At 34.2% G+C, this 25,997-nt stretch overlaps 1 protein-coding gene and 1 pseudogene across 1 annotated transcript; both read right to left on the minus strand.

Annotated features, from left to right (window-relative positions):
• Positions 1–270: 270 nt before the first annotated feature.
• Positions 271–3,470, minus strand: LOC106780794. Its single transcript, XM_014669098.2, has 9 exons — positions 3,062–3,470; positions 2,469–2,958; positions 2,136–2,169; positions 1,853–1,990; positions 1,621–1,713; positions 1,200–1,265; positions 762–853; positions 624–671; positions 271–544 (listed from the first exon to the last, which is right to left on the minus strand). Exons 2-9 carry the CDS (start codon positions 2,834–2,836, stop codon positions 427–429), a joined length of 957 nt encoding a protein of 318 aa, XP_014524584.1. The 5' UTR covers positions 2,837–2,958; positions 3,062–3,470; the 3' UTR covers positions 271–426.
• Positions 3,471–4,900: 1,430 nt separating this feature from the next.
• LOC106780781 lies at positions 4,901–16,904 on the minus strand (annotated as a pseudogene).
• Positions 16,905–25,997: the final 9,093 nt, after the last annotated feature.

Here is a 25,997-nt window from a genome sequence, read left to right on the forward strand (position 1 = left end):
TGGCCTTATCTTTAGTCGATGTGAGACTTCCAACAATACTTTTAATCTCTGCAATCCTTCTAATGCATTTCTATCTTTAGAGTTGTAATGTGATGTTCAATTTACCAGTGATGCATTCATTTATGCTTATACAAAGATTCATGGACATCTGTCCTCAGATACCATGTTTGATATGAAATGATGATACATGTTTTATGCTAATTACGATTATGAAATATTATCCTCTTTGTCCGTGTACATGTTTAAAGCAACATTTCAGATAATGGGTTAAAAAGCTATAATATAAAAGATTGTAGAAGCTATAAAAAGCGGCTTCTAGTTGTCAAACACATTATTAAAGTACAGGGTTAGAATGGTAGGGATGAATTTACATAGAAATTGGAATAATCAAAATCACTCTTGCTTGGCAAAATGGTAGCACTTATTTCACCTAACAAAGCGGGAAGAGGCAGGAAATGATCTTGATAGCCACAAGTGCTTCATCCTTATTATTAAAACAAAGAAGCCATAGCATGGAAAGTGCATCAAAGCCACAGCCAAGTACCTGAATTTGAACATTACACCTTATTATGCATTATTTTTCTCATATATTAAACTTTATGAAGCAATGAGAAGAAAATTACCATAAGGGTGCATAGGGAGAGGATAGATCAAGAAAAGGATAAGGCCACCTGTAACAGAGGTTCGTAAGTTATGAAAGGAACAAACAAATTCTCTTGGACTAAAAAATGAGTCATAAAAAAGGGGATATAAGATTTTACCAAAGTGAAACGCAAACGTGAATGATCCACTGAAAAATCACAAAAGTAGCCGTCCACAACACAAAATATGCAAATCGAAACATTGGAAATCTCTGCACTTGTTAACAATAATAAATACTTGTATTATTCTTCAATTATATTTCAAGTTTTAAAACAATTACGTAAATATAAATACGTATTGCTTGTACAAACTTTAACACAAACGAGAGAATCATACAGACAAAATTTATTTAAATTTTGTCCTAAACGGTATTAATAATTATTGGATGATTAATAGGGGTCCTTGAAAACATATTTTGATTTTATTTAAGATAAATTTAATATAAAAATTTTGCAATTTTATTGAAAATTAAAAGCATTCATAGAACAAGAAAAGAGTAAAATTAACTTAATGATTTTGATTCAAATAAAAAAAATGTGTATAAACCTAAAACTCACCATGCAATTCAATGACGTGTCGCCGAGGAGGAAAAGCGCATTAATTGAGTGCATACAGAAAACCAACTGCAAAATGACGAAAAAGCAAATATTTTCAGATGAAAGAAAGAGCAGCCTAACATTTATAATTTAACATTTTATATGTTTGGAACATCTTAAAACATCACAAATAAAGTGGTGCTCTTATAATTTATTTTGGAAAATTAATGATATAATTTAATGATAAAAAAGGGTAAAAAGAAATTAACAATTAATGTAACTAATATAGAAAAAATATTTTTATTTGTTTTAGTATTAAAGGAGAAGTAATAATATTTATGTGAAGCTAGGTGGAAAGTTGAAACATTTTTTATGATATTTTGAAGAATTTGGCAGGAAAAAGGATAAACGAGAGAGAAAGGAGAATGTTGATTATACTTACAAAATCAACACTATAATCTTTGTTGGAGCTCAGACGAGGATAAATGATGAACCAGAACACTGAATCCGTTAACACTACAGCACCTGCACAAGTCTATATATTTAAAAGAAAAATCAAAAATAAAAACAAATTAACCACACAACACAACAAAACCAAGAAAACATTCTCTTTTGGTTTTAAGATATTATGTTTGATAGTAAAAAAAAAAAAGATGAAAAAAACTCCCAATTACCTGAAATATAATTTGAAAAACGTAACCCCATAAAGAAGCAATTTTTCTATCATGGGTAGCAATGCCAACTTCTGCATCATTCACTGTGATTTTATCTTGTTTCAGGGAACATCCATATAAGGAGAAATATGATCCAAGCTGAAAATCAATTTCAGATAACAGATAACCCAATCACATAAGATATGAATTAAACAGAAAATTAAAAACTAAATTAGTGCATTTTCAATTTTTCATACTAAAATTTTCTGCTACATCTATCAGAGTCGGAAATGTGAAGCTTTACCCCAAAGTAAATAGTCACCAATGTAAAGGTCCATCTGCTCAGCACAAGAAAACACAAAAAAAAAAACGATTAGAACCCTTATAAAAACAACAGTTTATCTTAACTATCATTAGTTTAATCCTTTTGGGTTTGAAAAATTTTAAATTTGGTTTTGATTCTCTAAAGGGTATTTTGTAATAGTTTATAATCACTGTTAAATGCTAATTATGATTACTTTTAAATATAGAAGGTGACATCTTTTTTAAACAGAGATTTTGTTAGATACATTGTTAATGTTAAGGCACTTTAGATTGAAGAATATAAGATAGAAGATGGTTAACTAAAGTTGCTTACTGAGTGTAGAAGTAAAATATGACTGCTCCATCTGCAGCAACACTGGCAATGACCAAAGCCAAAAGCACAATAAAACAAATTACTCTATAAATTAGCAGCCATGAAGGATCAATTCCTATGAGACAGGTATTCCATGCCTCATCCTCATGTAACAATTCAGCTTCTTCTCCTTCACTTTCTCCACTGTTTGATCTTGATTTATTGAATCCTTCATACTTGAATATCAAGAAAAATGCTAGAGCCATGGATCCTAAAATCCATAGAGCACAAAATAAGAACCTCCAATTCAACCAATAACTTAAGGCAGTGGTGTCTAAACTCTTGGTGGGTTGCCATGAGTGGCTAGAAGGCCATGATAACAAACTCATGATTTCCTGCAATTGCTTCAGAAATAAATGTTCTTCTTGATGAGTTTCTTAGAACAACACTAGGCACAGTGGTGGGAGGATCATGCTTTAGATTACCCTTTTCAACTATAACATTCAGAACACTGCAACAGCATGATAAAATGGATGAGAACTTCAAAAATTCTACAAAGACACCACAAAGATAAGCAACATTGAACATGTGTATATAGGAAAGTAATCAATCACCTCTAGCACATTAATTGTTAATGTAGTATGAGCTACTTCACAGATGAATGTAATCAGAACTGAAGCAGAAGTTTGAGATGATTATTGTTGTTGAGAAAATTGAAACTGAGGTGGGATGGGAAAGAATGAGTGTAAACTAAGGTGAGATAGATAACAAGATTGATGATGAATTTTTGAAGGTAATAAAATGTAGATTCCTTACTTGAGAAGGGTTCATCCCAATGTTCGAAAAGTTCATTACTTGATCCAATTGGAGAAAGAACAAAATAAAATAGGTGTGACACTCAATGTTTACAAGTAAAATTTAGAGGGCAGAAGATGCTTTGCTTTATTCTTTTATATGTGAGTGCAGAAGGAATTTGATGACTATATAAGAAGAGGAAGGGTAAAACAATATACGCTGTTCACAACAATTCCTACTTTTTCTTAAAGCTAAATTCAGTTTGAAGCTTCAGGTTTTTGTATTGAATCTTTGAGTCTGAATGTGATGTGCCAAATTCTTCGTTCCTATTATTTTATTAATTTACGTGTGTTTGAGTTTGGTCAGTCTTTCATTCGGAACTAGTAAAGTTTTCGTGAAGAGAATAAACTGGTTAGTTCAGAACATCAATTTTGGATGACAGAGTATAGTTTTTAATTAAACCTTCTTATGTGTTATTTATAAGTCTATTACAGCTAAATAGTATTTTCTGGCTATTATATAATATCCTTTCTATTCCACTTTTCTCAAAATCAATTGTTCCTGTCATTTATATTGATCTATAACAATCTAACTTCATTTGGTTCATTTAATAACAATTTAATTCAATTCACTCATTAATAGTTTTTTTTTCATAAGTGAGTGTCCATTTCGTCCGTAAAATCATATTTTTTAAATATTAAAAAAATAAATTTATAAAATATTTATTTATAAAAAATTGATTAGATTATTTTGTCTGTTTCACATGGATTTGTTCATTTATTGGATTTTTATAATAATAAATAAATAATTAACCTTATATGGAATTATATGAATAAATTTGATCTGATACAATTTTTTTATGAATGAGTTTGCTTATAAATAAAATTGATAAATAAATTTAATAAAATGAGATATTTTTAGATAAAATTAACCAAAAGTCACAATTTTCAATAAATCAAAATTAGTATGATTAAAAGAATATTATATTTCATTTTGAACCACAATTTATTTATATACTACATTTTTCTAATGTGTTTGGTTGCATAAAATAGTAAATAAGGTTTCAATATCCATGCAATTTCATATCTTAATTTTAATGGTTTGCAAAAGAATTCATATACATGTACGAAATCAAATTATTTGTTTTTTCTTACCAAAATAAAAATCTCATTTCGTTATCTTACTAAAATATTTAACCTTATAAAAGTTTAAATAATTAATAAAAGTGTATTTATACTCTCCCATTTAAAAGTTGAAATGCAAATACTGTTTTACAACGTTTTAATGCGCTCTCGTGAGTTTTCTTTTATAAGAAAAAGCGTTTTAATTTTTTAACCACAATTTTTTAAGAAGAATGACGAATAGAAAAAATGAATACGTATTTATATATTAAAAAAAACCTTTAATTAAAAAAATTTTAGAAGTGATTTGATATAGATGAATTAAACTTTTAATAATTTAATCAAAATAAACCTGAATTAATATTTAATCAGTTAAATTATCTAAATCATTCAAATTATAATTAATAAATATATTATTCTAAAATATGTATTCAATTTCACAAATTATAGGAAAACTTAAAAAAATTGTTTAGGAATAATTCAGTTTTTAAAAACAAAATCTAAATAACATTTTTTATCATTCAAATGCCGTTTTTTTTTTTTAACAAACCTGGTTATTTAGATATGAGATAACTAATTTCCTTTTTTACTCAATTTAACATTTTAAGTCTGATATTTTTTTCAATTCAAATGCTCTTGAAATTGCCATTTTTAATGTTGAATTAAGTATTTACTCAAATGGTCTTTGTTTTAACTTTTTAACAATCATATTAATGCCTAATGATCCGGATTGAACTGATGTGTCCACTTCATTATAATCTTCATCATCATGGTAGTCATCATAATCTTCTTCATCCTCTTTTTCAGTAGGAAAGTCATCACTAGAATAACTACTTTCAAAGTTTGCAGTTGAAGCTTCTGGGTCATTTTCTTCGACTGACATGCTAAATACTGGATGGGAGCGCTGCAACGCCTGCGAAGCAATCTCAAATTCCTCTACCCTCTCCAACAAACAATCAGGACCAAGATCATATTCATCCAGCAGCAAAGCTTTGCTAGATTCAATTGCATGCTTCGACAGAGATAACATTTTTGGGCTTGTGTTCACCATATTGTTGTCGCCATGATTAGTTTGGTTGTCGTCACTCTTACCTGATGTCAAAACATTACCATGTAGCTCAGCATATGTTCAACTGATATTTTACCAATATCAAACAAAGGGACAAAAATATTATATATAATTCATCTATGCACAAGATAGAAATTAACAATTCTTGAAGGCTGATTATAACATAAAATAGACAGCAGTTGAATAATCAGCTAGCGTCAAGGAAAAGACCACCGAATATAGTATGTTTATCATCGAAGCTTCTTAGGAAAATGATTATTGGGGTCATCACATTTGTAACTTAGAGGACAAAGAGAGAGAAAGCTTAATCTCACTGCAATGAAAAATAATCCGGTAAAATAAGTTACCTTCTCATAAAATAACATAATGAAGTTAATTACAAAAGGAATTTCAAAGAACTTCAATAGATCAGATGCGCCTCCACGTGTTTGTCTCGTTCGAAAACCATAAACCAACGGTAAAACTTCTTTCCTTAATTTCCTCACAGTATCCCTATATAAAGGTGCCCAAGCAATTGTACAAGCATTTCTATAACTTAAAATCTACTAAACTCGAGGTTAATTGAACTATACCCAAAACAAGCAATTAGCTCGACAAAATTCATGAATCCTCGAAGCAATGCCTTTCTAATGTGTTTATGTCAATAGTGATTCCTGAAATTTGCATAATAAACTCCATTGAAATACATAGAGAGAGCTTTGAGTGCTTGTTGGAATATTATCAGCCGGGGAATTGCATTAAATGCATGTTTTAAGAACAACCCCATTTCTTTCCAAGAGTCAGGATTGCTTACAACAACCCCATTGCTTACAACCCCATTTGTTCTAACGTTCCTTACACTTCCCATTATAATTACACAAAACATAATGGTTCAACCGAATTTACTTTCCGTAACACGTACCTGAATTTTCTGAATTCCCTGTAAAACCAGCTTTTGAAGGTGTAAAAACAGGAACAGGTTGCTGGTACCTTGATTTCCAATCTTTGCCCCTCCACATCAATACATGTTCATCATCAAAAGACAACAGCACACAAGGTACCAAATCCTGCCAACACAAGACTATCAAAACGCATGCAGCACAGGATTCTATTTCAAATTATTGTGGCAACACCTAAACTGAACATGACCATGTATTATTATGAAAAAATATATTAAAGACTTTGAAGAAAGTCCAATGCATAATTTGTTGCAGTAATAAATTGTTACAAGTCCCTCATTATGCCCAGAGCTGATACTGAAGGATGGGCTGGAACCCCAATTGAAAAAAAGATTAAATGACTGAGATTTTTATCGGACTTGCCTAAGAAATTATCTTTTAATATTATTTAATATATTATTTAATTTCATTTTAGATTTCTTAAAACTAGATGAAGACAAGGTTGTCATTCGTTAAGTTTTTTTATTTAATATATAAGATTTGTTGAAGATATCACTGTTGGATTAATAAATAGAATATATTAGATTTTCATGTTTTTATATTAAATAAAAGTCATCTTGACTAATAGGATAAATCTGTTTAATCCCATATAGGTACTATCTTTCATCAGTTTATCCACTGATAGTTTCTCTTTTGCTCATGTTCCATAAATAAGTTTATTTACATATGAATAAAATTATGTCCTCTGCACATACAATTCCTGTGAGCAGCTCGAACAGGTTCAAAGTGGAGTGGGTGAAAATGCTCTGCATACTTCAACAGATTGTTGAAGTAACTCATTCAGGTATCTGTGGCAGATTGTTTAAAGAGGTTGTCAAGGATGCAATTGAATCAGGCACTGATGGATATGATGCTGAAATCCAGAAAGCAGTAAGAAAAGCCGCACATGGCCAGAACCTTACTGGGGAAGTTTCTATGTCCTTCACAAACAAGGCAGTAGCGAAGATATTTATTAATTACATAAAACGTGCCTGAGCAGCTGGAAATCGTAGAGTCTGTAAAAGAACAAAAGAAGATGCTAGCTTTCAACAACTTAGTTGTAACTAAGTTGGTGGAGGACATTACAGGGTAGCCAAGTTAGATTTCAACCGAAGAACCCGTGAAAGAAGAGGACATTACAGAACGTGAGGATGACGACTGGGAGTCGCTTCAGACACTCAAGAAAATAAGACCAATTGAAGATCTTACGGAAAATTTGGGCAAACCTGGTTAGACAGAAATTACTCTTAAAGATTATATTCCTTAAAGGGATAGGCCTGAGCTTTACAAGAAATACTTTTATGTCTATCTGGTGAAGTGACAAGTGTTCCATTTGGTGCTCAGATCACCAAAAAGAAGGATAATTCTAAGCATCTTCTTCCAAATCAGTTTGCTGGGATTCTCGGATTGAGTGATAATGAAAGAGTGGAAATGCACAGAGGTCTAGTTGAGTAAGCTTTTAGGCAACAAGCTGATGTCATTTTAGCTATGAAAGATAGACAAAGGCCAGGTTGGAGCAGCTCTGTAAACTCCAGAAGCAAGTACGCTACGTGCAGAGTATGTTCAGAAAATAATCAAGATAAGATTGCTGTAACTCAAGGTAGGCTCAATATGAAGCAGATAAGGGAACTCAAGAAAGGCAATGTCAACTTAGACAGTATAGTATCTGAGAACTTGAGAGAGATCCTCTTCAAAAAACCTGTTGATAATATTTTCCTGTCTGGTGCTGGAGAGTTTGGTGACGAGGAGTATGTAAGAAAATCCCATCAGATCTACATTAACAAGATGAAGCAGATGGGTCGTTCACGAGCTTGCAAAAAGTAGACTGTCCAACTTGCTCGTTCAGGCAGGTGTCTCTACTGAGACAGAAATCATAAGGGAGTAGTTTCTTCACTGACTTGCTGGCTAGTCAAATTCATGGGAAGTGCCAGAATAGCTTACTGATACACTACATACATGGATAGCAATCCGGTTCCTGAGAATCTGATAGGTTTCTGAACAAGAAACCCAATCAAAAACACCCTCACAGTCTCTCACACCCAGAAAACAGAGAGAAATATATGGTGAATTGTGTATTATTAACAGAAAGAATAGTGTGTGTATACAAAATCCAGAGGCATAACCCTCTTCATAGGTCAGTGGCCTGTTAACAAACAATGTACTCAAAAACTGCCTTCTAAACTATCCAATCAATCTATTTATACAATTCCTCTACCTTCTATCCTAATCTCATTTCCCATTATATCCTTATATCCCAAATACCCTATATCCTAACAGAATCTGTCTCGCTTGCAGTATCTGATGCAAATAAATGATTCCACAACTGTTGCTCTCGAGGAGATTTAGGACATTTAAGTCATGAACAAAAGAAATTATAATACTACTTTCAACCCAAAATTTTAAGATCATACGTCTATGGATCTTCTCTTTTTAAATGTTGTTTTTCTTGCCTACTTTTACCCAATGTGGACTCCAACTCTCACTCTCAGCGTTTATGACTTCCTTCAACACTTTGAATTCATTTTATTGACTTTATACCCAGAAAAGATATCAAAATTGTTTCTTATGAGCATAGCTAGTAAGGCACAAAAAGAACAAAGCAAGCCACCACAGCAAACAGGGAGCAAAAGGAACATGTTGATATACAAGCCTATCATGTTGATACCTTGAGTTTCGCACCAATTTTCTTGTAATCACTAGGATCCAATCCCTTGCAGTTAACTCTCACCAAAATACTTCCTTCAAAAGCATCTCTGACATCCTGTACAAGGGATGTATATACTCCATTTTTGGCTGTAACATTACAGAAGTAAAAATTTAGAAATAAAACCATAACTCATCTTAAATTATTGTTTAATAACCTAAAATCAAGAATGTAATATCAATAAAAATTCAAAATTGGAGAAAGTTGTGGAATAAATATACAGATCAGAAAAAAAAAATCAAACATAATGACAGCTTATCCATTTTACTTTAGTAGATTTTAATTGTCTTTCCTTAACTATGAGAGTTTGGACTAGTTTTATCTTCAACATCTTACATACTCTACTAACCAGAGGAATATTTCATCTTGAAAAGCCCATAGCATTCCATAGTCAAATATTTTTTTTTTGAACATTGTGTGAACCCATGAAAGAGAAGAGAGAACGATAGAAATGAATTTATTGAACGACAAGAGAAAGAACTCTCCTATAAAGGATTTCCCCTTCTCAAAGAGTTGTTTCTTCCCCTCAAACTTTTTAATTATCTGAATAAATCCTTTCACACAAATCCTAAGCCAAGCTTGGGATACGCCAATTTGGCAAAAGGCTGCCCATTTTCTGGAATTCCATTATTGCATGTGTCCCTAATTGAGTGCCACTGTTCTAATCCATATCTTATTTCAAAGAAAATGCGGGTAAGTAATCCACAACACCAACATACCCATTGTCTTTAAAATGCTGCTGAAGCAATCAATATGTTTGCGTAAGAAATTTAAATTTAATGGAATTGAATTTGAACAAGTTTCTATCATTCTTCTATAGTCACAAAAATCTAAGATTTGAGGACCCGGATTAAGTGTTGCATCTACCTATTCAATTTGTACTTCTATCATCTCTGCCACTAGGTCATTCTATGTTCCGTCACTTATCCACATTCGCTTTTGTTTCTTGTTTTTCCAATAACCATTCCATTTTTGGTTTGGCTTCTTGCTGTTTTGACTCCAACTCAATGATGTACCACTTCCGTGGAAACTAGGACTGTCTTCAACCAAGAACAACTTCGTCATTGCCAAAGTATGAACACCCTTTTTCCAAATTTTTCCCTCTTGTTCAATTGTGATGAAGTAAAGCCCTAACCACATTTGTGCTTTCGCATGTTCCTTCTTCAAGACCAATTCCATAATTCTTCAATTAGCAATACTCTTCTTAATCTTCGAAATTCTGGAAGCTAATGAAAGAGGCTGTAGGCTTTATCTGTGGTAATTTATTCAAGAGATCAAATTTTCCATTTATTCGCCAATGAGATCCAGAAGGTAGGAAAAATTGTTAAAGAGCCACCAAAGATTGATAGATATAAACAAAGAAAAAGAAAAAATTTGCAGAACAGAGAAGAGGAAAAACAGTTATCTTCCAAGTGTTTCCCTTATATATGCTCTAGTACTCTGGGTAATCTTTTAATCTTTGTTCTCCATATTTACTTTACAAAACCGGCTTGTAAGGTAATGTCTGCATCCCACTTATATATTATAAATTGGCTTTATCTCTAGTCGATGTGGGACTTCCAACAACCCTAATTACATTCCCTTCTTTTTAGTCCTAATACATAGTGTAGTGATACTCCCATATTACAGATAAATACCCTTTATTAGTTTGTTACGTGTGATAGAGCTCTAAAAGTGTATGAAAGGAGAAAGAAAGTTGGAAGGGCTGTTGACAGTTAGAACAGTGGGCTGTTTACAGTTAGAGTCTTTTACTATACATATAAGAGTTAATTGTACAGGGAGTTAGTTTTGGAATTTGTAAAGTCTAGACTGGACTATTGTTCCAGTGGAGGAAGGGAGGCTTCCTTGGTGTATTGGGGTTTGTTTCATTTGCTATTCAGCAATAAACATACTTTCTTTTACTGTTTCTGTTAGTCTGGTGTGTGTCGAGTGCACTATTAGACTTCTTGATCAAAGAGATCTAACAAGATTGATCCGACCTGTCGGATCCTTGGAGGAGGAGCGAGATGGAAGCAAGAATGAATGCATTGGAAGGAAGGTGTTATACTGTGGAGAGGTGGGCTAGCAAACAGAAAAGGGTGCTAGTAGAATGGAAAAGAAATATCCAAGAAATGATATTGGAAGACCAGAATCAAGAAAGGGACTCAAAAGGAACGGAGAAATCTCTTGACAAAGCAAGAAGGGGAGGGAAAGAGGAATTTCTGCAAGACAAGAAGAAAGGAAAGAAAGAAGTAAAGAAGGGTAGGGATGTTGTGAAAGACAATCTGCAAAACATCAAGAAAGCCAAGAAATTCTCTGAAGAAGGAGAGTACTTGGCTAATGATGAAGAGAAGAAGGAAGAAAGATACCCATAGAGTAGTGCAAAATGGAGAAGAGCTACCTAAGAAATAAAAGAAATGCTGCAGAATATCAAGATTCAGATAAAGGGATCAGAAAGAAGTGAGAAATCTGTCATGAAAGGAAAGAAAGATTTTTTCAGAGGAAGAGCTAGAGGAAGATAAGGGCAAAGTGCAGTGGAATTGGAGGATGCAGGAAGAATTGCCCACATTTGAGGGGCTGGACCTGATGGGATGGATCTCTAAGGCAGAGAAGTTCTTTGGCATCCAAAATGTCACAGAGAAGGAAAGGCTCAAGTTGGCTTACTTCTGCATGGAGGGAGGTGCAAGCTATTGGCTCAAGGTCTCGAAAAAGAAAACCAAGAACCCTTCTTGGAAAGAGTTGACAGAGGCACTGATAAGGAGGTTCGGAGGAAGAGATAATGTGATAGATACCAAAAATAAGAAAGCACACTATAGCTGAATATTCACTTTATTATTAAAGAAAAACAGAGTGCGTATCCCAGGAAGAGATATACAGATCTGTAAGCAAGAAAAAAAGTATTCCTAGACAGTTAAAGATTGTCTAGGCTCTCCCAATTCTCAGCCAATTCCAGCCCCCCTTCCCCCCACTCTCCTTCCACTCCTTATACCCACATAACAGAATTTCTCCTCTCCTAATGTGCCAGCTCAACAGTTTGTTACATGGAATTCTTCTCATTCTCTCTCTTGCCATTTTGATCCCCTACTTGGCCCTTCTTTTACACCTTAGATATTTTGGGTTTGGGCCTAACTATTTCCGGGTTCCTATCAACACTCCCCTTGACAAGATGCACCTTGTCCTCAAGGTGGAAATCAGGAAAATGTTGATTGTAGATAAAGCTTCCCATGAATTTTCAAAATCTGGTAAATCTTTCCACCTAATAAGAATTTTGAGATCCCCTTGTTGATTTCTTCTAACAGCAAGTGCTTCTGCTGGTTGAACCTTCAATTCCCAATCATCTGCTAAAAATAAAGGTAATGGTTGGCTGGTGATTGTTGCAGCGATGGATTTCTTAAGTGCAGAAACATGGAAAACTGGATGCACTTTGCTTCCTGTAGGTAGTTGCAGTTTATAGGCAGCAGGACTAAATTTCTCCATAATTTCGTAAGGCCCATCATATCTCTGACTTAACTTTTGATTGACCTTTTTAGCCAAGCTCTTTAATTTATAAGGCTGTATCTTCAAATACACTACATCTCCAACTTGAAATTCCACCTCCCGTCGGTGCTTATTGGCTTGCTTGCACATTTTATTTTGGGCCTGGACTAGATGCTCTTTTAACTCATCCAACATATGATTTTGATCAGCCACCAACCTATTAACCTCCTCCACAGAAGACTGTATCATATCTCCTCTAATTAATACTGGAGGTTCTCTCCCATATAAAGCCTTAAAGGGAGTCATTTTAGTAGCTGAGTTGGATCTGCCAGTGGAGAATACCCCTATTTATAACCTGGCTCTATACTAATTGATAGATAACAGAAATAAGAAAGCACACTATAGCTGAATATTCACTTTATTATTAAAGAAAAACAGAGTGCATATCCTAGGAAGAAAATTACAGATCTGTAAGCAAGAAAAAAAGTATTCCTAGACAGTTAGAGAGTGTCTAGTCTCTCCCAATTCCAGCCCCCCTTCCTCCCACTCTCCTTCCACTCCTTATACCCACATAACAGAATTTCTCCTCTCCTAATGTTTCAGCTCAACAGTTTGTTTCATGGAATTCTTCTCATTCTCTCTCTTGCCATTTTGATCCCCTACTTTGCCCTTCTTTCTTTGTCTAACATACACCTTAGATATTTTGGGTTTAGGCCTAACTATTTCCGGGTTCCTATCATAATGGTTCTGTTTTTGAGAAGTTAGCCGAAACTACAAAAGTCACGGAAGCTGCTGTTGTAAGGGTGGATAACATGACCATTGTTGGAAGTAGAGGGCAAGATAGGAGAGAAGAAAGTATATGTGAAGAGGAAGACAATGACGAAAATTATGATGGAGACATTGGTGTGGCTGCTGTGGAGAAAGTGGCAGAAGATGCTATTGTAAGGGGGGATAATGTGTCAAATGTTGGTAGGGAAAATACATCAGGTAAAGACCATGATGGGAAGGTTGTGACTCTTGTTTCTCCAAGTAAAGCTGCAAAAGTTGCTGTTTTAGTGAAGATAGAGTGGTAGGTTGTGGTGGGTATGTCAAAACAGTGAAGAAAGGGGAAGAATTGTGAAGGCCTGGAGTTAAAACAGTGTTGTCAGGAGGTGACCCCGTTGTGGTCTGGGTGTCCATGGGTGCATCCACTAGGGCTGTTATAAGTCCATTTTCTGAAATTACTGAGGTTATAAAACCTACAGATCTAGCTTCTAGCATTGGCCACAAAGGAATTTCCAGGTTTCTTGCAGAATCTTTATTAACTAGCCGTCTTATATTACTCACAGTGGTGAAAGGTAAAGATGGTAGGAAAGAAACTTTAGGACTGGAAGTAGTGCAGACAGTTTCAGAAGCAAACTGTAATACTTGTGCTCCACAATGTAAGAGGTCACAGGTCAGAAAGCTGTATAGAACAGTCATATGTTCTAGGGGAATCTTGGAAAAGGAGCAGTTCTTATTAATGGAACAGAAAGAGTCAGTAATACTCTCATATAGACCACCACCCAAGCCTCCAGACCTGAATTGGAGGACAGTAGCTAGTGGATTCCTTTCATATGATAACGCGATAATGAAAAGGAGTCATGAGATCAAGCTTCACAGTTCCAACCTTGAGGATAAGGTGGTTCTTGAGGTGGCGGATAATGGTAGAGCTCTAAAAGTGTATGAAAGGAGAAAGAAAGTGGGATGGGCTGTTGACAGTTAGAACAGTGGGCTGTTTACAGTTAGAGTCTTTTACTATAAATATAGGAGTTAATTGTCCAGGGAGTTAGTTTTGGAATTTATAAAGTCTAGACTGGATTATTGTTCCAGTGGAGGAAGGGAGGCTTCCTTGGTGTATTGGGGTTTGTTTCATTAGCTATTCAGCAATAAACATACTTTCTTTTACTGTTTCTGTTAGTCTGGTGTGTGTGGAGTGCACTGTTAGACTTCTTGATCAAAGAGATCTAACAACGTGTCTATTAGGGAGTCAGGTAGGGTAGTTGGATGGGCTTGAGATAGTAGAAGAAATATCACATGTTGCCTATAAATAAAGAGGGAAGGTTGACAGAGAAGTCATCTTATGATTTTGAAAAAGGATGACAAGATTAAAGAATGGGGACTGGAGAGAACCCTGAACTCTTGAATATCTAGGTAAATCTTTTAATCGTAGGCAAAGGCTGCTATCACATTGGCACAACAATAAGGATCTGGGTTCCAAAAAATTATTCTTTACTTTGGATTCTGAAGCACTTCTATCAATTATTAATCCTAATGAACTCTGAAATTGCAGAACTCAGACAAATATTAATGGCGCCAACTTATTTCCATGACCTTCAAAACATATATCAAAATAAAGACTTCAAGTTTAGACAAAGCCTTGCTTCAACTTCTGTGACTTCAGTTGCTCCAGGCAAGAAAAATAAAGACAAAAGGGTACACTAAAATGTCAAATTTGTTCATGCTATGTGTGCATGTGCATGAGAAAGACAGAAACGAAACCCATTAGATGGTTACCTAATTTACAAATTGGTAAAAGGCTTTTTCCCTTCATCCGTATTTCATCAGCTTCAGCTTTTGTTAATCCTCCTGGAGCATCTTCTATAAGTTTTGGGTAAACAGGAGCAGCTGGCTTCCAGAGCATCACTGGATACTGTGGACGAGTTCTATAGTTGTAATTTCTGCCACGGTAAAGGTACACCACACCACCAGCTCGATGAATTATTTTCCCCCCTGTTTTCTCCTGCCATGGCATACAAAGTTTGACTAAAAATAGACAAGGCATTGATGAAATTATTGTCAATATAACTATGAACAGAATACTTTATTGAAGACAAGAAAATGCCTCAACTATGAAACAGAACCTGTCAGAACAATTCGACTGAATATTGCTACCTTATTATTACATAGATAAAAATTAAAAAATAATATGTGAAAGAGAAGAAAGGCTACAATACAACAACTATCAAAGCCAGTCGCCCCTGTAAATGTAATCTCCTACTCACTCAATTACAGCCAAATCATATGTGCACCAGTGATAAGACCAGTTATTTGCCATTGGCGAATTTTAAAAAACTATTTAAGACAACAATTTCAAAACCACTGAAAAATAAGATTTAAAACCTATCCCTAATTTAAGTTTATTCAACAGTGCCTAAGTTAAAATAATAAAAAATAATCTTTTAAAGAAACAGGCCCTAACGTGTTCTTATTTCTTGGTCATAATCCATGTCAACATGCCCAGAAATAATCTGGTGCAAATGTTGGTATTTGGTATCAATATGCTCAGAGATTAATCTGAAATACATTCTGGTGTAAGAAATTTGCAATCACAAAATACGAATCAATCCTAAAGAAAGAAAAGGGACACTATACCTCAATATGATGATAAACATTATCCATATCAACAGTTGGAACACCTAAACAACGAATTTTACAGACACGGCTACGCTTCCAATGTGAATGTACCAACTCCAGCATGTTATGCGTTAATCCATCCCTTCCAAGATTAACCTGCCGATTATCCGACATCATCGGCTTAACAAGCATTTGTATCTCCCACCTCTTCAGAGGCTCCCCGAGAATCTCTTCCCTCGTCTTACCCTCCTTCGGGAACTGCCCCAATGGAAACGGCCCCGGCATTTCCACGTGCTTCACGCCCTTCATGCCAGGCGGTGGAGGATTAAACGAGTCGAACAACGGAATCTTCTTCTTTTTGCTCTTCAGCGGCGCCTTCCCCGTCCACGGCCGCGGCATCGTGGGTGGCGCGAATGGGAGAAACTCCGGCTCCCGAATCGCGATCGGCTTTGCCTTCGGCGTCTCCCAGTAGCTAAACTGGAACTCGAACGGTGCACCGGGGAGCAGGTAGGACACGCCGGACTACCAATAATGACGGAGCGGTCCGCGTCGTCGGAGACGACTACGCCATCGTGTGGCACGGGCTTGTGATACTTGGAGTGGCGGTGGTATTTGAGGCCGGGATTCGGGGTCGGGGGTTGAGGAGGAGGGTTTTGGGATTGGCGGTGGTGGAGTGGCAGAGACTGCAGGAGTGCGGTTGGCGGGTGGCGGCGTTGATGGTACGGAAGAGAGGAGGATAATGCAACTACGACCATTGGAGGTTGGGACTTGAAACTAAGAAAGTTGGAAAGTGTGACTTTGCAGTGTGATAGAACTTGACTCGTTTTTTGAGTTGGATTAAGATGACGAGTCCTGTGTTATTCCCACCTCATTGCTTTCTTAAAATATCTGGGTGAAGGAGCTTCTTCCTGTGTTGCACTCCTCCAACTTACAACCTAGACAAGGCAAAAAGAATTAACATTCGAATAGTATGTACTATTCGTACTTGAATTCATAAAGGGAAAATACTATGCTACCCGAAGTAGAATTTTGAAGCTTTTTTTGCATAATCGCTTTATGCAATTAAAAAGTTCAAGTTTCACACACAATTTGCCAGGCTTCAAAATAGTGTATTATGTTATTTCTATATAATAAAACGGACTTAGAAAGAAAAATGGACAAATACTAAAGAATTATTAACCATTATAACCGGCTCCTCTCCCATTAAAAGTTATGACTTAATGGATACTGTAGGCACAAATGAAGGAAAAAGGAGACAGTTATTGAAAAGATATTAGTTGTCTAATGAGATCTAATGTCAAATAAAAAGAAAGAAAAAAGTCCTGTAAAAACTGCTTTTTTTATGTATTCTTATATGTAGAAGTAGATTCGCCTAGTTTGAAACTGTATTTCAATATTCTCTAGCACTCTTTTCTGCAATCTATATACTATAAATATATTCACTCAAACATAGTCATTTCATTTAGAGGTAATAAGTAAATAATTACAAGTTGCTATAAAAGATTATTATGGGTGTTTTCTTCTGCTTAATTTCATGTCAAGACTACTCTCACTCCATTATTATGAGTTTGCAATTAGGAAATAAATTATTGTATTCATAACCAAATGGTAGAATATTCTGAAAAATGAAACAGGAATAACATGATAATAAAGTTGAAAGCATAACATCCTGATAGGAGAAAACTATATTATTAGTTATTAAATTACTATCCAAACAAAAATATGTACAGAAAATAGCTATGACAAAGAAAGGATATAGCTTATCATACTTCTTTGCCACTTCCCATCCCCAGAACCTGTCAAAGAATCGAAGTGTAAAACTATTAAGTTAAGCATAACAAACCAGCACAGGCAGTAAGCAGCAACCAACAGGATCACATAAATAGAATTTTAAAATAATCATAATCAATCCAAATCTTTCTTCCAAAACGCTATTTCAGGAAGAAAAAACAGTGTAATAAAGATTTAAATGTGGATATATGTTACAAAAAGTTTAACCCATTCATACACGGCCCAAAAATTCCTATAACAAATGCCCCTCCTTAAGAAGCCGGCCCCTGGCTGCTTGGAAAATTCGGGACTCCCCCAATGGTAGGAGTAGGTTTCCCCAAGGTTCGAACTCGAAACATCATGTTTGCCAAGGCTCTGATAGCATTGTTACAAAAAGGTTAATCCATTCATACAAGGCCCAGAAATTCTTATAACAATATAATAAGTATACCAAATGAATAATGATCACAAGTTCTTGGAATGATCTGAAAATGCTTATCAGATATTATAAACATTCCCTAGGGGCTATGGATGAATAGGAGAGAGAAATATTAAAAAAATTCAAGATTCTCTAATTAAGGCACAAGAGCAACCTGTTTGAGAGGAGACGAGAGGTGCAACAACACACGATGAACCTGAAAGAGGAAAACGAGCGACCTCGACGCTTTGAATTTCTACCAGACATACTACCATGCAAGATGAAAAAGAGAGCAAATTCATAACTTTAAAAGACGCTGAGAGTGCGTAGGAGTTCCAATGAAGGCATCGTTGATGGCGTGGTGGTTGTCTGACAAAGACATTCAAAACCATGTGATCGTCGGTCGTAACTAGAATTCCAGTATTGACCACGGCAGCGGTAGATGGCGTTACCGTCGACAGCAGCAAATGTAGTGGCAGGGGCAACAAAAAAAAATTTTTACTCAAGAGAACCTGACTCTAGATACCATGTTGAATATAGTGAAAAATATATATGGGATTAATCTTGCTTGTGTTGAATATACATATAGGACTAAGTCCAAAATACAAATAAGAAATAATAATAAACTAAGTAAAGGTAAAAGATAAATATAAAATAAAGATAACATATCTAACATAAAAGAAGGAAAAAAAAAAAGGAAGAGATGAACCAGGCATACGTGCAATTTTAGGGTTCAGAGGGATTTTTACAGGAAGGAAGAATTTAGGCACATAGGGTTTTGGAATTGGAGGAAAAAATTAGAGGGAAGAAATGTAAAAAAGATTAGGAAATAAAGAAAGAAAATATATTGTTATTTGAAGTGGATATAAACCTCTCTTAAAAACAATTAAAACTCTCACTATTATTATCATTAGATAATTTAAGTTAAACATCTTAAATTATGTTAATTTGAGGGGTTTTTTATAACTTCTGCAAAATAACCTCCTCTAAATAAGTTTTTTCTTTTTTTTATTTTGTAGTGTATGGTTCTCCAAGCATCTCTTACTCTCCACCTCCAATGATTTATTTGGTTGTTTGTCACCGACCGCCTGTCATGACTTTACCTAACCACAGAGGGACATACTCGTTTGAGCCAAGTCACCATTAGTGCATAATCAACTTACAATGTCACCCATTAGACGTCAATTAGAGGGGGAAGCGACGTAAATTATTGACTGGTGGCAATTGTGTAAATAAGTGAATCCTATAGACGTCTGTTAGGCGGGGCCCGACGTCTATAATACTATAAACGTCGGTGCCCCTAGAAACTCATGTCTATGTGTTTGACAGGTAAGTGAAAAGTCATTTCTTTCGGTCATATAGACGTCGGTGCCCCGCCTACCAGACGTCTATAGTCTGACACCAAGGTGGAATTTTAAAATTTTGCGCCAACTAGACGTCTGATCCCGCCACCTGACGTCTATATTTGATTACAGACGTCGGTGCCCCGCATACCTGACGTTTATAGTCTGATAGGTAGGTGAAAATTTAATTTTTTTTCCGCCATCTAGACGTTAGGAACCCCATACCCGACGTCTATAGTCTGATCACATATATGAAAAATCATTCGTTTCCGCCTACTAAACGTCTCGTCCCGCCAAGCCGACGACTATATATAACAAAAATATTAAAGGGATGTTCTTGCATGCATAATCAAAAAGTCAACACATAAATTATCTACATGAATTCTCGTGTGTAAAGAAAGTAAAAAAGATTTAAATGTTAAGGAAAACCAATATGTTTGGAGGACCAAACAGAGCTTAAATTTATAAATTTTTCATTCAATGAAGTTAAGACTCTAAAAATGATGAATGTTTATTTGTAATATTGCCTCAACGAAGTTTTCCTTGTAAACGTCAACAACCTATTATTGTGTAACCTAAAGAGTTTTTTTTTTTTTCTTTTCTTTTTCTTTTTCTTTTTTTTTTCTTTTTCTTTTACTTTACTTTACTTTAGAGAGATGTTGTATATTTGGTACTTAATATTAGGTAGAGATTAAAAGATTTCCTAGACAGACTTACTCTTATAAATCATAAGTAGCAAAAAATAATTCTTGTAATAATTTTTTATTGGTATAACCCTTTGTATGTTGTAAGAGAGAGCTAAAACTAACTCAAACTTGGGTGAACTAATGTAAAAGTAAAGTTTTCACTGTCTTTTATTTCTTGAGTTATCTCTCGATATGTTATTACCTTAAAACTTTATAAAAGCTATAGTGAACTTATTTTAAAAATCATTAGACAACTTTATTAATGTCTAATTGAATTTTCTTGTAAAAGTTTTCCAAAACATTTTTAAGCTCTAGTTAAATTCTTATTTTGAGAACTAACAATTTTTTCCACAATTGTCATTCATGATAACGGTTGTGGAGTGATTTGTTTGAAAACTAATGTGTAACCTAATGATGAAGATCAAATCAATCGGTGTCATTTTTGTTTTGTTTTTCTTTTTTAATTTGGTACAATATTAATTTTTAGTCTACAAGAGGTTTACTCTTAAGTTAAATTTTTTAAAATAATCTTAGCTTTTACTATTTGACATTGTTTTTTAAAATGTTTACATACATTTCAACACAGTATACACTTGCTTAATTTGACACTCAATTCCACTTAAATCCGTATTTGGAAAGAGAAAATTCTCATATCGATAATTTTGTGACATCATTTAAAAAAAATTATGTAAAGTCATTTTTGACAAATCAAACTCGAAGACAACCCAAGTGACATTTGACCTTTCGCGTCAATTTATTCAAAAAATTTCTTCTCAAGTTTACAAGACATGAGCTGAAATGACATTTTTTGAGTGGCTTAATCGATGAGTCATTCTCCCTATACATCCTTAGTCTCATTTTACACCTCCCAATTTTGCTTTAATACCAACTATATCCTTAAGTCTACTTTTATTGGGACCTATGAATTAGTTTTATAAAAAGTTAATTTCCTCTGTCCATCTCACACCAAAGCAAACTCTACATCTCCTTTAATATTTCTTCTTTCTCCCTTTGGTTGTCTTTCCCTCCTCCCCTCCTCCTTATTTTTTTCCATTTTTGAAACTGTAGTTGTTTCCCCTCCTTCTCTCTGTTGGTCGTTTGAGCAGTGTGTCGTTAGCTGGGTAGCAAATCTTCTCATCAGAAACGTATATCAACTTTTTTTGCGCATCCAGGTTAGTTATTTTTCATTGATCTGGTTGATGTTGTGGGTGTGAGAATGATGAATATATGTTAGTATATTTTTGCTTTATCTTTCCTGGTCTTGATCTTTGTTGGTCGTCATTTTCTTCTTTATGAACTATGTTGGGCGGGGAGATGTACGGTTAACCGCAAATGGAACTGCGGTTAACGCCTGCCACACTACGAAGTGTGGATCTGGTGGCGCCACAGTTGGATTTGTGGTTGATGGCAACCGTAAGTGGATCTGCGGTTGGTTTTGGAGGTGCATGGCCAGCACACTTGGAAGGGAACGGTCACGGTTAACCGCAATTCGATCTGCAGGTGGTTTCTGTCCCTGCACTTTGATTTGCAGTTATGTATGTTTCCTGACTTAGGTTTAATTGTTATGTTTAATTATTATTTTCGAATTATATTTTTAATTTTTTTTGTTTGTTAAATTTTTTTAAAATTGTTGTGTTTTTAAATTTATAAAATTTTAGATATTATTTATTATTGATGTAATTTTATTCAATTTTTTTTATTTATGAATTTAGATTATGTATTAAATAGTTTATTGAATTAAATAATTATTATCCGTAAACTATATTTTCGTACATATTATTTTTTAGTTATTTGTAGTTATTTATTTATTATATAAATAATTTTATGGTTATTTTATTTATATCTTTATTATTTTTTTTAGTTAACAATTTTTTTTGTTTGTAAATTTCTTTTATTAGGTTAAAATGTTAACTAAAAGGTAAAATATATCTTTCGAGTATATTTTGAATTGGTTTATTTGTTTGTTAAATATTTTCGAAAATGTTTTTTTTTTAAATTTTTAAATTTTTATATATTATTTATTATGTATATAATTTTAGTTAATTTTTTTATTTTTTTTTATAAATTTAGAATTTTATTAAATTATTTACTTAATTAAATAATTATTATTATCCGTATCCGTAAATTTTATTTTGTTACATATTATTTTTTTATTTGTATTTATTTAAGTATTATATTAAGTAATTTTTTTTATTTTTTTTATATTTTTAAATCTTTTATTATTAATTTTAAAATTTTTTATTTCTTATTATTTGTTTCAATATTTCTTAATAGAATTTTTTTTATGTCATTTCTTTTATTTTTATTTTTGTTTTATATAATATATTAATAATATAATTGGTTAATAGAAATAGTTAGAACTAGAGGTGCATCATCTTACTGTGGTGTGAAGCTTCATCCTCTCGTGGTGAAAAGACACGACCTACAACATTTGCTCCTAAAAAACATGTAGAGGAATATCGCACGAACGTCATTGATGAGCATGATTATGAGGACCAGGAGGAGTTTATACAACATGGACATCTTAGGAGAACTATGTTCAACATGAGGATGTTCAAGAACAGGATGTCTATAGTGAGGAAGAAGATGAAGATGAAGATGAAGATGAAGTTGAAGATGATGGATTTCCAGGAGTCCACGTGATACCTCCTTGCTTACACATTATACCCATCACGTTGCATTTACCATATCGCAAGACCAGGTTGGCCATCAACCTAAGTGTTAATTGCTGATTAATTGCTTATTTATTTTTGTTATATAATTATGTGTTTTTATGTAGGATCGAGGGGAGACTAAACTGATGTTTCATGGTAAAAAATTAAAACATTATGGAATGTATCATGAGGCTATTGAGCCTTATATATCCATGTTGGGGTTGACTTCCTTAGTCAACCTATCCTACGAGTATACCGATCATGGATTGATCGTTTCACTTGCGGAGATATGGCACCTAAAGATCAATGCATAATGGTAATGGATAATGGTAATGGTATAATGAAAATGGAAGTTTACCTGTACGAAATGACATCCATTAACAAATCCAATGCATAAGATCTGATGTTGTCTAATATCAATAGGCGGTGAAGTGCGTAGTGGGAATATGGTAAAACTCTAAACATAAGACAAACATACTAAGATGACATTGTATCTATTTGCAATGGCGTAGCCAATGTCCCGTATGGTCATCCACTTCTTAGCATTAACCTGTAATGGTTGAAGGTAAGTATTTATGAAAACAGATAAAAAATATCTCTTGAGTAATGTTTATGATGTAAATAACAAATACCTGTGATTGATTGTGGACAATCAATGACTGACGTAGCTCTTCCAATCGATAGTAGCTTCCAACTAAATTCGCGCAACTTCTTTTGGCTTCAATTTTACTTGTGATTTTCGTGAAGAAGAAGGCTGTGTCCTGGAATGAAAAGAGTCAACGTGAAGAAGAAGGTTGTGTCCCTAATACTCCATTCAAAGGTTTCTCTCCTCTCTCCACAGCCCCCTTATTTTTCCAACAAAATACTCATTTATACAATGCAACCCGAGACTTTGTCTCCCCTTCTCCTACTTCTTCTACCACTTCTACTTCTTTTGCAATATGGTATTAACATATAGTCCTCAAATATTACTTTCATATTAAAGAAGCTTAGATAAACTTTATTATGAATGTAAATCCAAAGGGTACAACTTAAAAAGATTCTGTAAAAAAGCTCACTTTCAGCAAGGGACAACTTCCACCAAGGGACTAACAATAAACCATTAATATTATCACTCAAATATTACTCTCGGTTAAGCAAGACAACTATTCATTATTCATTCTATGACAATAACACTTCCACCAAATAACACTTGCAACAAATGAGTAAAAAGTGGGAGATCAGCACACAACATTCAATACACAGTAAAAACAATGCAGAAATGTAAAACGCAAGTCGAAGTGTGTCATCACTTAACCGCACTTCGAACTGTGGTTATAGTTTTCAAACTGCACTGTAGAACCGCAGTTCGAAGTGCAACAGTACTCAACTGCAGTTCGAAGTGCGAAGAGGTTTTTTTAAGATGCACAGTATAGGCGCATATTGAAGTGTGTCAGCTCAGAACCACACTTCGAAGTGCGGTTACAGTTTTTAAATAATACACTAACCTCTGGAAGATCTTTCTGTGACCAACTTCTTCCTCGTCCAACACCACCACTAGCACTACCAACACCCACCACTAGCACCACCAATACGCAACACAACAACTACTCTCTAAAACCTCAAAACTCTTAACCCAGAATATAATGAAATAGTGATATTGTTGCAAGTGAAAAAATGGAAGAACGAGAGGGGGTGCATGCACTATTAGGGTTTATACAATGTGCACAACATAGTTAGTGGTGATTAGTAGTTAGGAGATAATTATGTCATCGTTACTCCTATTTTAACTTTAATTAATAAAGGATAAATAGATAAATTGAGAGGTGCAAGATGAGATTCAGGAGGTGCAGAGAGAATGACTCCTTAATCGATTCTTTGAAATTATTACGAGTCATGTCTTTATTTAGTTTCAAGTTTCGAATGATTTTCTTATCAACTCTATTGTCGAACAACACTTCACATGGATTGAGGTTTGAATTGCTCCAACAAAACAATAATCTCTAGGTATTAACAATCATTGAGATGTAGACCTTAACTTTTACATTTTGTACCTTCCTGATTACTACTCTCTGCAATGAAATTAATTACTTTTTCAATAAATATAGTTTATTATATGATCTTTTTATAATTACATGACCCTTAATATTTACAAGTCCATATTCGAATTAATATGCATCAAACTCTTTAAATAAAAAATGTGGACTTAAAAAAATGTTATATCACACCATTTTCTTAGGTGCTAGTATAAATATGTAACATTATTTTTTTACAAGACTGTGCACAATTTTGTTTTACCTTACAAAAATGTTAATTTATACTTTGGTTCTTAAAAAGTGAAAAAAAAAAGGTTAACATTTTTTCATAAGTGAAAATTTTCAACTATGTAATTGAATATAATTGTGATATGTTATATCTTTCCATTTAATGGGCAAGATGAATTTACATTGAGTTGAAAATTGTTGGGTTATTGGAATACCTTCCTATGTGGAGAATAGGCCCAAATAGTGTGGTCCATTATGTCTCATTAGGTTAAAATGAGATGGGTCAGATTAGTAGAGCACAAAAGAGTCATTTGAAGAGAGGCAAAAGCCAAGTGAGAGAAAAAGAAAGAGAGAAAGTCATTCCCTCATAACCCTAAACCTGCACTGGTGTTTTTGATGTTGTGAAGTCGTTAACCGTTGGATCAAGCTGATTTTTGGACAGTAGGTTCCTGACATATGGTTCTTCATTCTGGCCGATCGGATCGTCAATTGGAGGTCTAGTTTGGGAGAAATCGATCCCGCACCAGTAGCCCTGTTTTGGAGAATTTTCATCTTCTTTATTCTCATTTGTAAGCATTTGTGCTTAGTTAATTTGGCTTATTGAAAATACCATTTGGTATTATTATTGGAGAATATTTTGTACCCTATTATTGATCATAGTGGATTTTTCTTTGGTCTGAACGACTCGTGGTTTTTACCCTTGCATTGACGGGTTTTCCACGCTAAAAATTGTTGGTGTCTCTTTGTGCTTTGGATTCTACTTTTGTTCTATTTGTTTGGTGCTCCTCACAGATTCTTGCCAGAAGGAGGATTGAATTTCCGCTGCATTCTTACTCCTTGATAAGTTGTTATTTGTTTTGGCCCTTTCCCCAATCAGAGTGACTGATGAAGGTTGAAAAACAGCTATTTTCATATGTCAATTTGGACCAAATTACACCCTTTACTACTTGGAATGAGCTCAGAATCAAGCAAAACTCAATAAATGAGTCTGGAGAGAGT

This window comes from Vigna radiata, unplaced genomic scaffold (genome assembly GCF_000741045.1).
Source record: "Vigna radiata var. radiata cultivar VC1973A unplaced genomic scaffold, Vradiata_ver6 scaffold_206, whole genome shotgun sequence".
Taxonomy (NCBI): Eukaryota; Viridiplantae; Streptophyta; class Magnoliopsida; order Fabales; family Fabaceae; genus Vigna; species Vigna radiata.